At 35.9% G+C, this 14,638-nt stretch overlaps 1 protein-coding gene across 1 annotated transcript in view; it reads left to right on the top strand.

Moving 5' to 3' along the window:
- Positions 1–14,638, top strand: part of CCDC178 (coiled-coil domain containing 178) — a 240,004-nt gene that overhangs the window by 56,793 nt on the left and 168,573 nt on the right. The window contains exons 13-16 of the mRNA XM_016195988.2: positions 4,040–4,102; positions 5,417–5,578; positions 7,138–7,251; positions 12,884–13,029. Coding sequence (XP_016051474.2) covers positions 4,040–4,102; positions 5,417–5,578; positions 7,138–7,251; positions 12,884–13,029 — 485 coding nt within the window. The remainder of the gene's footprint in view (positions 1–4,039; positions 4,103–5,416; positions 5,579–7,137; positions 7,252–12,883; positions 13,030–14,638) is intronic.

Genomic DNA, 14,638 nt, shown 5'->3' with positions numbered 1-14,638 from the left:
GCAATTATGAAATAGTGATGTTTCTGGGCTTTCATTCCCTTTATAATGCGTTGGCAGTTTGAAGAGCTGAAAAGCCTGGCACAAATTGGGCTGTAGGCCATGTTCCTGAAAAAGGTAGTCTTCTTTCAGCTCTTACTCGGCTACTTACCTCCCTGCCTTTCTGACGACGTCACCCATTTTCCTACATCTTGTAGGCCTTGTTTTACTACCCACCTTCAAGATGCTGTTTATAAATGGGAATTTGTTTGATAATGATATTTTAGCTGATCCTGAGTTTCTCATTATATAAAGAGATTTTTTAAGAACATATTTTTGACTTTGAAAGAACCTGAAACTTTTACAGTTTCATTCCTCAAACTAGGGATTAAAAGCAGTGTGTAATTGGTTAATGCATTTGTTCAATAAATTATTCATTCAACAAATATTATATATGGGACAGAGTACTGGAAGCTGAGGATAGAGTATGGGGCTGTTGCAGCTCAGCCTGTGTTTCTGCCCAATTCTGCTTTCTTCTCCCATCGTCTTCCTTCCTTCCTTCCTGTCCCATCCCCCGTCTAGTCCAACAGGAGTTTATTCCAGGTGCACTCTTTAAGGAGGATCCTGCACACCAAACCCCACCTCCCAGTCAGCTTTGCAGAGTACACCGCCTTTGACAACAAGATTGTAAGACAAACGAGTCCCCCCACTCAGATGTTGTACTTCATGGCCCAAGACCTATGACCATCAGAGCTCACCTTATATCAGTCTTTAGCATGTTCTAGGGTGTTTTGAAGGTCACAGTAACTCACTAGTTCTTCTAGGAACTGGCCAGCTTCAGGGCATTTTACCAGTGCCTAGGGAACTAGTCATACCTCTAGTAAGGGGATAGTTCCAAAGGAAGGCCTTGAACATGTGACCGGAAACACTCCCTATGGCCCTGTGTTTGGTACAAGTGTGACATTGGCAGCCCAGCCAGTAATAGATACCTTCCCTTCTGGTGATCAGTCATCTGACCTTGGTCTCTGAGTCACAGAGTTTGGGGGGTATGGTAGGAAACAGAGCTCAGAAGGGTTCCCAGAGGGGTTAAGAGTGAAGCTCTGGATGTTTTTTCTGTGGGGACTGCAGATTTGCCCGTTGGTAACAGGTTGAGTTGGTTTTGTACAAATATACAGATTTCAAAATTTTAGGGACTCTTTCCCTTCTTTTCAGAGAAATCCAATTGTTTTACAGCTTCAAACGCCTAGCCTGTTTTATTGTAATTTCTCATATGCTGCCTACAGTTTTTATTAGCCTTACATTGTGTACTGTTAATAGTTCTAAGTTCAGGAACTTAAATTCATTTAAACAATGAATTACCCTCTTACTGGATTATAATTAAAAACAATTTTTTGAAGGATAAATGAATAAATTTTAAGGAAACAAAAACTAATCAATCCTTATTGCGGCCAAAGTGACCTTTCTGATACACATACCCTACCTAACATCCTTCACTATTTTTCTTGCTGTGCCTTAAAGATCCTACATAATCTGATAATCACCTTTTCGGTTTCATGCCTTACATCCCAACTCACCTCTTCAGTACACACACACATACACACACACACACACACACACACACACACACACACACTTTTTCAATTAGTTTCTGACAAAGGACAAATGTAGCACTCTCTTTTTGGAATACGATGTATTTCTCTCCAGTTTATAGAGACGTTTTAATTTGGTTCCCTCTTAATTAAATATTGAACAAATTGATAAACCACTCTGTCTGCTATCATGTTAGAAGAGGCAACTAATTTCATTTAAATTATCAAAATGTATCATTGTATAAATTGGCTTTAGAGGTAGGTACATCCTTAGGTGAGGTAATATATTAAAGTTATTGCTTTCCTTGGCACTTTTTTTTCTTTCTTTGGAATTTTTATTTCATTTTAGGAAAGCATGATTTTGATGAGTTGCTATACCAAGAAAAGGAAGAGTTGTAGGAGAGACTTATCGAGTTGTTGTTTCTTTATATTGTCTCTGTAGACCCTGGGGTACGATGAATGGGTCCGTAATGAAGGAGGGATATTAGACATTTCTGAACCTCCACTTTACCTCTGCAAAGCTTTACATCTCTTTCAGATGTGGAGGACAGCCTATATACAAGCCAAATCATCTCTCAAATGAGGGGTTCCAGGGTGTAATGCTAAAGCAGAAGGAACTTTTAACTAGACCACCAACTTACACAAAACGCAAAAATAAACTCAAAATGGATAAAAGACTTAAATATAAGTCTCAAAATCATAAAAATCCTAGAAGAAAACATAGACAGTAAATCTCAGACATCTCTCATAGCAGAATATTCGCTAATACATCTCCTGGGGCAAGAGAAACAAAGGAAAAAATAAATAAAATGGGACTACATCAAACAAAAAAAGTTTCTGCACAGCAAAAGAAACCAAAATGAAAAGGAAACCCACTGTATGGGAGAACATAATCATCAGCGACACATCTGGTGGGTTAATTTCCAAAATATATAAAGCACTTACACGATTTAACAAAAGACAGACAAACAATCCAATTAAAAATGGACAAAGGACCTGAATAGACACTTCTCCAAAGAGGACATACGGATGGCCAATAGACATATGAAAAGATGCTCAACGTCACTAACCATCAGAGAGACGCAAATTAAAACCACAGTGAGGTATCACTTCACACCTGTCAGAATGGCTCCATCAATAAGTCAACGAACTACAAGTGCTGGCGAGGGTGTGGGGAAAGGGGAGCCCTAGTACACTGCTGGTGGGAATGCAGACTGGTGCAGCCACTATGGAAAACAGTATGGAGTTTCCTCAAAAAGCTGAAAATGGAACTTCATTTGACCCAGTGATCCCGCTTCTAGGAATATACCCTAAGAATCCTGAAACACTAATAAAGAATATATGCACCCCTATGTTCATAGCAGCACAATTTACAATAGCTAAGATCTGGAAACCGCCCAAGTGCCCATCAGTAGATGAGTGGATAAAAAAGCTGTGGGACATTTACACCATGGAATACTACGCAGCTGTAAAAAAGAAGGATCTCTTACCCTTTGCTATAGCATAGATGGACCTGGAGAGTATTATGCTAAGTGAAATAAGTAAGGCAGAGAAAGACAAGTAACATATGATCTCACTTATATGTGGTATTTAATGAACAAAATAAACTGAGGGACAAAATAGGTCCAGATACATGGATTCATGGAACAGACTGACAGATCTCAGAGGGAAGGGCGTAGGGGTGGGGTGGGAAGAGATTAACCGAAGAATTTATATGCATATCTACATAACCCATGGACACAGACTAAATAGTGCTTTTGAAGGCTGGGGTGAAGCAGGTGCTGGGTGGAGGGGGCAGTGGGGGAAAACGGGAGACATCTGTAATATTAACAACAAAAATACATTTTTAAAATTGTTAAAAAAATAAAACAGGAACTTTTTGAATTATTTCTCAATCTGGTTGTGTGATAATGTATAATACAACTTAGAAGAGTTTATAACTCTTTATCCAAGTAACAGAAAGATTTTTCCAAAAATATTTTGCCTATTAACTTATAAGAAATGATATAAAAAAAAAGAGAATGAAGAAAGAAAAAAGGAATCATTCTAACCAAATGGAGAATCTGCCCATTTTGCGAACTTCACGCGTGAATCGTGCCTATCTTATGTTCAAAGTTGAATGTTTTCTTTATGGAAATTAATATTAAAAACAGATTGAGAGTTTTTAAAAAGCGGAACTGAAGACTGTCTAGTTTTTCCCATTTTTATTACTCTGATACTTCAGTTCCAGAGTATAAAGTATAAAGTGAGTTGAACTGAAATTCTGTGTTCTGTTTCGTGGCCTTGTATCGCATGCTAGCTTTGCATCAAATAACAGCAGGCGCGTTTGTTTGTTTGTTTATAATACTCAATTTGTAACAAATGTTTTGCTTTTTATTATAACATAAGTAAAATGTATCTTGTGTTAGCAATTGTCTTTAAAAATGACATTATATAAATAAAAACTCCTCTTTAAAAAATTTGATGATTTATAGGGTCGAGAAGAATTCTTGAAAAGACTCACTCGAGGTGAAGTAGCCAATGGGATGATGCTTCAGGTAATCCCGACTTGCATCTAATATTTTAGCTTTCCTTTAATTTGCATTTTACTTAGCATTTTAAATTTGTCTATAATGAGGCATCTTCTTACTGCTTGGTTTGCAAGCCAGCAGTTTTCTCTCCTTAGCTGGTGACAGTTGCCCTCCATGTAGGACTGGCCGTGTCTGATGGTGCGTAAAGACGCTGACCTCCGGTATACATATCTCATTCTGTGGCTGAATGGGAATTTCTGCCAGTCTAGCAAAGGGGCAGTGGGATCCTAATCCTAAGTGCCTCTTTAGTTTGCTTTGTGATGATATGTTTTCTTTACTTTTAATGCCTTTCAATTGAATTTCTTTATTTAACACTAAAAGAAAAATATGCTATGATTGTTCCGTGTAAAGAAAAAAATGAGACTGAAGCATTAGAGCTAGTAAAATCCATTTTAATTTTTTTAACTCTATACCACCTACATATGCTTTGAAACCCTGTCATCTTCCTAGAATGCCTCTCCTTCAAAAATACATAAATATTTGAAATTATTTTTATTAGAAAAATAAAATCAAGAGACAAAAGAATCCAAAACAGTGTTATTTTTTAAAGGTTATTTGGGATTATCTGCACCTCTGGCCCTCTTTGAAACAAACACAAAATTTGCAATTTCTTCTGTTAGGAAATTTTTATTTTTTTTAAAACATATCTTTAATGATTTCAGAGAGAGGAAAGGTGGGGGGAGAGAGAAAGATATAAACATCAATGATGAGAGAGTCATTGATCGGCTGCCTAGCCCGCACCCCAGGCATGTGCCCTGACTGGGAATCGAACCCTGATCTCCTGGATCCTAGGTCGATGCTCAACTGCTGAGCCACGCCTGGCCCGGCTCTGTTAGGAAATTTGACATTTCCAAGCATACAAAGCAGTGTTTCTCTACTTCTATATGTGTGAAAATGCCAACTCTCCTAATTTATATAGTTAATAATTCAGTAATCTCTCAGCCCTTCTTGCTTACTATATTGTTATTAGCTTCTTGTTGCTTGGTTATATTTGGACTAAGATGCCAGGAATTAACATATGTTTCAGTATTTGTTGGTGGTGTGTTTCTCTGACCTTTTTACCTTCCAACACGTACTTAAGAATGTTTGATTTTTATCTTTCATTAATATTTTTTCTTGTCACTTTTAAAATAATAAACTGTACACTCTTTAAATTTGCTGTATCCACACCTGTTGCTTTTTATGGTGGCAAATAACAGCAAATATTCCTGACTGGTGCAAGATTGGAGACAGTTCGGGTAATTAGTGACTGACTGAACTGCTTTGAATCTTTGCCGGCAGAAAAGACTGCTTACCCTCCAAGAAGAAGAGGTGCTTGAGAAGGAGGAGCTTCTGCAGAGGAAGGCGGTGTACTCGCTGATCCTGGCCGAGTTGGAGGAGCCTCTGCTACAAGTTGAGGAGGATGCCCAGAGAGTCAAAATGTCCCACAGGGAGCATTTCGACGTAAGCATTTCCCACTAACCCAGCAACGAATTTTCAGGGATATGTAGCTTGATAAACCAGGTACATGATTTTTATATTATTATTATTTGGGAAATCATGATTTCACGTAGGAAGGCGTAAAACAGTGGACAGAATAAGTAACTGCTTCCTGAGTGCACAGCTGGCCTGCGGTGGAATCGCAGCAGGCCTGTCAGTGCCGCTGCCCGGAACCCTCTGCCGTGTGTCTTGGAGGGCGCTTAGGAAAATCAGCTCTCCAGTACGTGAGCGGTGATTTATTTGGTATGATCGCCCAGCGTGCTACGTTTAATTCATAGTCTTCACTGCTCATTAATAAAATGGTAAAGCTGTGTTTACTCAAATATAAAATATAATGCATCTTGACATTTTCAGAGTAAATTTTTGATGTATGCAGAAAACAGCTAGGATGAAAAGGAAAGCAAATGTCGATGAAATATTTTCAAAACAACAAGTTCATGGCAGTAACTGATATTACTAGCCCTTCCCAAAGAAAAAATTGGTAGAAAAATATGTATACATCATGTCATTAGTCTTTTGGAGAAGTAGAGGGTGTGGTAAGAGTTATGCATACTTGTCTTTAGCTGCAGGGAGTAGATACATATTATTCATTTGGGCCATTTTGACAGCAGGACTTTTTTTTTTATCATTGCAAACTATGGTGTAACTTTGTATTCTTAGTCTTTTCAGATTTTCTTTATTTTAAAATCTTTGTGATTCGCCAAGTGTCCCTAATAGGAAAGTTTATTTTGACCTTCAAAGCCTCTCTATGGAATAGGCAACAGAAAGTTTATCTATATCATAGACTTGAGGAAACTTGGGCCTAAATGTCTGAAGCAGCTTGTTCAAGTGCATAAAGCATGGAAACAATAAATTCTGGGTATATTATCCTACTTAAGGCTTCTAAATGCTTATCCTAGAGCTCATGTAACTAACACCTAGTGAAATAAATGATTTTAATAATGACTCTTCTTTACATTAATGATGGAAATTTATTAATTGCATCAAAAGCCTCAGTACAATCATCTCAGTGTGAGAATGAATTCCAGGAAAGATTAGTGACTTTTATTTTCCCTTATTTTAGAGTAGCCATTGTTTTATATCTTCTTGTGGTTTAGTAATTATATTTGTTTTTATTATATTTTAATAGTTTATAAATTATCAGAACTTTTATTTAGCTTAAACTCTTGGAAAGAATAAGTTTTTATACACTTTCTGTAATGATTACTGACAATTTGTATTTGGAGGTTTAATTTTGGTTAAAAGATTTTGAATATTGTGATGAAAATGTATAATTTCTATTTGAGTTTATTAGTGTGTGTTAGCTAAAATTGATAGGATTTGTTTTTTCTCAGGTAATTCAAACTGAATATTGGGATTGTGGATATCGTAGTATGTTTTTGTAATTCATGTATGGTGTTCCTTTCCCTTTATATAAAAATATATATTGTTATTATTGGAATGGTCACTTGGGGACTATTTGATCTAAACCAGGATAATTGGATTGTAAATGCTACACATCTTAATTTTGGAATCTCTCCTAGACACTAAGTGATATAATTGAAAAGAGAGACAAAATTAAAACCAATGTGAAAAAGACACAGAAAAAGTTGCAAAGAAAGGGGAAGAAAACCCAAGAAGCACTAATAGAAACTGAGGTAAGAAATTTAATATGAAAATTTTTTAATTTACCCTTTATGTCAGTTAAAACTATTCAAGAAAATATAGTTTTAGATGGATGCCTCTCATTTCTAATTGGTTTCATTAAATTGATTTTGCATGTACTTATGTGTGCATGTGCATGCATTCACGCATGTGCCAGCCCCCTCACACAGTCTCTGTGTGTTCATTTCCCCTCACAGCGTCTTCCCCATTGATTGAGTTTATCTCCTGTTACCTTTCCTGCAAAGTAGAGACAGACATGTGTAGTGTACTAAATAGTACCATGTTTCTATAAATGAAACCAATCTCTAGACTGAAACATTTGTTGATGTCTGACATCTAAATTTTACCCTCAAACCGGTATGTAGGCAGTATGAACAAGTTGCTATATATAGCAAAACGCTTCAGGGCTTTTTCAAAATTATAAATATTTACTCCCTGAAAATCCTTACATCTGATATTCTATCTTTAGAGAATCATTGGATATGGGGAAGTAGAGATAGTCCATTGCCTTTAACTTGTTCTCCCCTGGATATATTTTAAAGGTCGCCACAGGATTTGTGAGTGGACAGCATGTGGGCTATGAGTTAGAGATGTGATTATATCATTAAAAAGAGTTTGCCCTCTACTGGGCCACAAAAGAAACATAAAAATATTACTGAGGAAAATAATAATGCTTATAATAATAATAAAAAATTATTAATATGTTGCACGTTTTCTATATGCCAGGCATTGTTCTAAGTGTTCTAACATATTAACTCATTTTGTCTTCATGAAAACTGTATGAAGAATGTGCTATTATTATATCCATTCTACAACTGAAGCATCTGATGCCTTGTTTTTTAAGAATTCAGTTTCACATAGCTCCTTAGTATACAGTTGAGACTGACTATGTCTGGCCCTGGCACTGGAATCTATGCTCTTAACCGTTGCGTTATACTGGTCAAATCTTACAGGTTGCTTTTATTGACCACAATGAAGTACAATCAGAACTCAATGACAAAAAATATAGCTAAAAGAACAATAAAATGTAAACTACTGGAAATATTTTTAAATTACATTTTCATTATTAATTTGCTTCTGTTTTAAAGACTATTTAGAAATACAAATTACCATTTACTTGTAAATGATTGATAATAAATTATACAGCAAAATTGGGCCAAGATCATACTTTGCTATTACCAATGCATTATTTTGGTAAGAAAAACTAAAAGTATTTGGCATATGTATTAATGCCAAAAGAGAAACAAATAGATATTAACAGTAATTAAGAGAGAAATATAGGAAAAAATAAAAGAGACATAGTTTTATATAGAAGTGAAGGAAAGAATGCTATTTTGCATAGCAATTTAAAAAAAAATATATCTTTATTGATTTCAGACAGAGGAAGGTTGAGAGAGGAGAGAGAAACGTCAATGATGAGAGAGTCATTATTGATCGGCTGCCTCGTGCACGCCCCTGACTGGGGATCGAGCCCGCAACCCGGGCATGTGCCCTGATGGGGAATCAAACCGTGATCTGGATCCTAGGTTGATGCTCAGCTGCTGAGCCACCCCCCCAATGGGCTAGCAATTTGTTTTAAAATCTATGTGAAGTATATATTTATAAAATATAAATGAGGAAAACTGGGTGAAGAGAAAAAGCAGCAACAGTAGATGAGTAATTATACAATAAATTTGCGCAATTCTATAAATTTCATAAATTTAAATAAATTTTTGTCTAAATTCTTACACTAAAGGCAAAAACAAGCCCAGATTTTACAGGCTTTCCTACAACAGCTAGGTACATGGCATAAGAAAGAGTGGAAAGCTTTTAAATTCATTCTATAATAATGTAGCCTTGAAATCATAAATGAAAATATTAGCATTAAAAATTTAAAGGTGACCTCACTTATGAATATAGATGACAAATTCTTAAATATATCATCAAATCGAATATTACAATGTACTGAAAATAATATACTATGCAAAGTAAGATTCCTTTGAAGAATGTGAAGATGACTCAATATAAACAATTGTATTAATATGATTCACTACATTTGCAGAAATGAAAGACAATTAACCTAAAATATTTGATACAACTCTATAGCCACTAGTGATTTTTAAAAAGATACTTACCTGTCTAGAGATAGAATGAAAACATCCTTACCTTGATAATATGTGTTTCAATGTCTCTAACAGTATTTTCCATCAAAATCATATTTAATAATGAAACATGAAAAGTATTTCCATTAAAATCAGGAACAAAACATTCATACCAGCTGTTACTACTTAACACACTACCGTTACTGATAACAAATTACTTGTAACACATCACGAAAGATTAAAACATATGTGTTTATCACAGCAACAGAAAGCTACCACGGTTCTTATGTCCATATCTAAATATTAATTTCAAAAATATTAACTAAAAATTGCCAAAGGTGGCATATCTAACAAATATAAACAAATTCCAAGAAAAATGTGGCTGAATACTATTTGTGTGTGTGTGTGTGTGTGTGTGTGTGTTCTCAATATTACAGAAGGTACTAGAAGTTGGAGGATTAGACAAGGGTTAATTTTATTTGTCCTTCAAATTAATTTTTTCTTTCCAATTACTATTGCGCACTTTAAATATATTAAATGTTGTTGGAAGTTGCTGGAGTTAGGGAAGTAAAAGGAGAACTTGGTTAACTCCTCTGGAGTTCACTCCACGTCTTTTTGTTGGGGAGCAGACGAAGCAGCAGCAGCATTAATAATTATACAATAAATTTATTAAACTCTATACATTTCATAAATACATTTCATTCTATACATTTCAAATAAATTTTCATCTAAACTCTTACACTAAAGGCAAAAACAAGCCCATATTTTACAGGCTAAGAGAGAAATATAGGAAAAATTAATTGTGAGCGGGGCGAGGATAGCCACGTCACGTGCAAAAGATCGAGGGGGAGGAAACCAGGGTGAACTGAGGGAATTGGAAGGTTTTTCAGAAGAGGTGGTGTCTAAAAATGAGAATATTAATGGTATAAGTAGAGTTTGGGTACCTGCCTTGCCATGATACTGAAGAGAATATAGATAATATACATAAAACACCTAAAAGAATAATTGGCACTGGAAATATTTAACAAATGGTTTCTATTATTATTATTATTTATTATATAATTTTTAGCTTGAAGAAATGAGGTAAGGGCATTTGAGAAACAGACACTGTGTTTACGAAGTGAAGCGATCAGGGGAAAAGGCAATGTGTTTGTGGAATGGCAAGTGGGTCAGTATGGCCAGTGAGCCGGGCACCTGTTAGAAGAGTGAAAAGAGATCATGCTAGTGAGACAGGCAATGCCCAGAGGAAGAGGTGCCTGTAGGCCATGCTATTGGACCCCACTCTAAAGGGACTTGCAAACTGTTGTGATATCAAACATCACTAACAGCATTTATTAACTACTCATCATACTGATTGGCACACAGTCAGTGCTATAGATGCCATTTTCTGTATAAGAACTTAAGTTCTAACACAAATAATTTTATCTTTTCCTGTGCATAAGCATTTCAATCGTGGACCAAGATAGAAATTATTACTAAATTTTTACTATTTTTAACCCCAATTTAAATCTTAGGTGTAGACATTGAACTTATTACATTTAGGTAACATTTATTAAATCCTAATAAAAATTAAAAATATAAATTCACCTTAATAATTTAGAATCTAACTATAATTTTTATTACTTAATATTTTTTAAATGTGTGGTTTGAAAGTTTTTGAGATAAGGAAGTAATGAAAAGTGACATATAGCAAAACAATAATTAACTGCAATTCAGATTTTCAGACCTTTCCAAGTCTGGACATGAAAGCGCCTTTGGGTGGAAAGCCTCCAAATTGCTGAAACCTTTGTCACCCAGGCTAGAGAAAAAAAAAATCCAAAAAATGGTCATATTATAAATGTACTGTTTTATGCCTCTATTCCCATTTGCTCTGGTGATACTTCCATATTCATCAAAAGATTTACAAATTGCACTTGGAGTCCTCAAGCTTTTGCTCACTGAGATATGCAGATTTGTACTCCTGACATACGGCATCTAACATTTTCATCTCTCCAGACTCAAATCACTATGGGGATGTCTCTGGTATTTTTGATGCCATGGCAGGGGTACAGAGCCTCACTGATAGTACCTATTACTGGTGCCAAAATATGCAATTTTTGTTTTTCACTGCTGCTTGCGGGAAGCACAGCCTCTTTCTCTCCTTTAGTGCAGGATCCTCTGGCACCACCTTCAGCAGTGCTGAATTGGCTAGTATGGTCTAAGTTGTTGACACCATTGCTTCTGAAGTTTTCTCAGTTTTCTATGGGAATCATCACTCTGGATTAAGGCATGAATTATGGAATCTCATCTGAAAGTCAAGTTTAGTGATTGGTAGCATGCTGTATTCAGAGTTGCTCATTCTTTGACCCTTACCTCCTTACTTTACTCCACACTTGTGCCTCTCCATACTCTTTTTTGGGGGATTGATTTTTGTCGCAGTAGTAATAAAATATCCTAGTGGGCCCATTGAAGAATCTCATTCAGCTGTCTTTCAACTGCATTCTGATATTAACAAAGAAAAACAAACAAACAAAAAGCCCTTCATTTATCAGTAGAAAAATTCTAGAACTTCCAGAAAAAGAGAACAGGGAGGATATGTAAATTCAAAGACAGTGGCCAGTGTTCAAAATCTTGGACAAACAGCAGAGTTTTATAGGAAAATAAACATAAAAGATTAGCTGTTCTTGAAATCTATGAGTAGAGAATTAGGAAGCCTATGGGAGAAATGGAGAAAATAAAAGCATAGGGAGAAATTGAGATCTTGGCATCAGTTGGAAGAGTAGCACCAATTAGAAGCAATGCCAGACACAGGGAACAGCATTCAGTAAGTCACCAGTCAGTAAGTTATTCAGTCAATATATATATGTACCAACAAGCATGAAGGGATCATGCAAAATCAAATCTCCGGTCTGGAACTGCAGAGGCCTGCGTGAGAAATTGCACTGGAATTAAATACCGATTTTTTTTTTGAAAGATCAGAACAATATATATCCTTTCCCACCTTCAGTGTACATATTTGAAAACCAGTGGCCACATGTTTGCATCTTGAAAGCACATGACTTGAAGGTGCGCATGTGTGTGTGAGAATGGGGACAGACTAGTGCAGGGGGGAGAGGGTGAGGGGGAGAGAGGGGGAAAGATGGGGGAAGAGAGAATAGATAGTCCCAGCGCATGGTCCCATCTTTTGCAAAATCTCATCAGATGTAGCAATGGAGAAAGACATAAACATAAGTTATTGTGTGTATATATATAAGATTTTTGTACTGACTTTTAGAGAAGAAGGGAGAGGGAGAGAGAAACGTCAGTGTGAGAGGGCACCATTAATAGGCTGCGCCCTGCACGCCCCCCATGGGGGAAATCGAGCCCACAGCACAGGCATGTGCCCTGTCCAAGAACCAAACAGGCAACCCCCCGGTGCACGGGACGATGCCACCCCAGCCAGGGCACTTAGTGCTTAAATTGATAAGAAGCTACTATTTGCTCTTAATTGTTCATATGACCAAACGTAGTTGTGCCCCTAAACCCCAAGGCTTTAAAATAAAACATTTCTGAATTTGTTTTCCAGGGAAAGAGCTCAACAATTTTTAGTGAAATAGAATCAACTAAATCTAAAACAGCTGTTTTTAAAAAACAAGTAAGTAAATTGAATAAGGACCTAGAAGAAAAAGAAGAGGCAAAGAAAATTTTTGATCAGATACTGGACACTTTGAGGTATGTACTTACATTGTATCAAATATTAAATGTTTAATGTATTATTTATAAAAGAGATAACTCATATTTTAAATGATCCATCTTTTCTATCATAGTTTGATGTGGAATACACATGTGCTGTTTGATAATTTTGGTTTAAAAATAAGATCATAAATTGCTTTTATTTTTCACTGCTCCACTAGGTTTATTTTCACTCGAATAATTGGGAATGCTTCTCTTTTTCCAACTATATGAATTTTTATTTCTTTTGAACTTAGTAAACCTTCCTACGAATTTTAGTATTTCTCACTTACATGACATGGTTAATAACATGTGGTTTTTCACTCAAACTTTTAAAATAAGCTTTGAGGTAAGAATTTAGAAATTGATATTCTATAAAAGAAGTTCCCTCATTAGTTGGGGCTGTACCTGACGAGGGTTAGTAAAGCCTGTCCCTTGGGGAATGATCGTGCTCCAAGAACGTTAGGGTATCCATAGACCCTCACCTAGAACTTAAACAGTCTTCATTTACTCCTCGTGGTTCTCATTTTTTATTTTGTAATACATTGAGAACAGGGATTGGAGGGCTATTGAAGGAATATGCATTTGTCACATTTAGGAATTATACTTCGACTTAAATATAGAAGGCTAATGCAGCCTTAGCAAATTCATGGCACTCGAGGGATATAAGGTGTCAGAGAAACACTTATGCACAGCCTAATACCATATACCGTAAATGGCTGCAAGTCAGTGCACTCAACAAGGATTCATTTCGCTATTACCATAGGGTAAAAACTTTTTCCCCAAATGATCGTATAGCTTTATCTGAAAAAGACTAAATCATATTCAGTATATCATGTAAGAAAGTAAGGAAACATGTTGTATACTTCGAAAAATATTTATCTATATTGTTTATTAGTTGTAAGAATATTTTGGGGCTCAAATTTCTAAGCCTAAATTATATAATTCACATTTAAACTAATAAGGATCTAATTCAGGAGCTGAAGATTTTTTTCTCTCTTCAGGATTCTTACCATTTCAGTCCTAACAATTTTCTTCCATCTTGTGCCTACATTTGTAATGCCTTTGTGACAAAAGTGGTCACCATGTTCCAGTGAATGGAACTTGACAAAACTCTGCCGTTCTACAGGAAAAAGATAAAAAGAATAGGCGACACTGGGGTATTGCTTACAAATCTATTAATTAATAGAGATAACGTCAAGTAATAGTTAAAGCTACCACTGATTGCTTTCTTATATGCCAGGCACTGTGCAGGAAATCTATGTATCTTATCCAGTTCTCAAAAAAAATTCTTAAATTTTGTAATAACATTCCCATATGAATGCTGAGCAAACAGAAGCTCAAGGAAATTAAATGATTGTCTTAAGATTGCACAGCTAATTAGTGGTAGAGCTAGCTCCAGATTAAGTCCATCCCGTTCCAAAGTGTGTGCTCTTTCAACTGTGTATATTGACTCCCTGAACTAGGATTGGAAAGGAAGGCTATTGCAGATAATCATGCACAGAACATGTGCAGTCATGTACTGCAAAACAATGTTTTATTCGGTGACTGACCCCATATACAACAGAGGTCCCTAAGGTTATAATGGAACTGAAAAATTGCTATTGTC

This window comes from Miniopterus natalensis, chromosome 7 (genome assembly GCF_054644295.1).
Source record: "Miniopterus natalensis isolate mMinNat1 chromosome 7, mMinNat1.hap1, whole genome shotgun sequence".
Classification (NCBI taxonomy): domain Eukaryota; kingdom Metazoa; phylum Chordata; class Mammalia; order Chiroptera; family Miniopteridae; genus Miniopterus; species Miniopterus natalensis.
The sequence above is the reverse complement of the archived record's forward strand: the minus strand, read 5'-3'. Positions and strand labels throughout refer to the sequence as shown.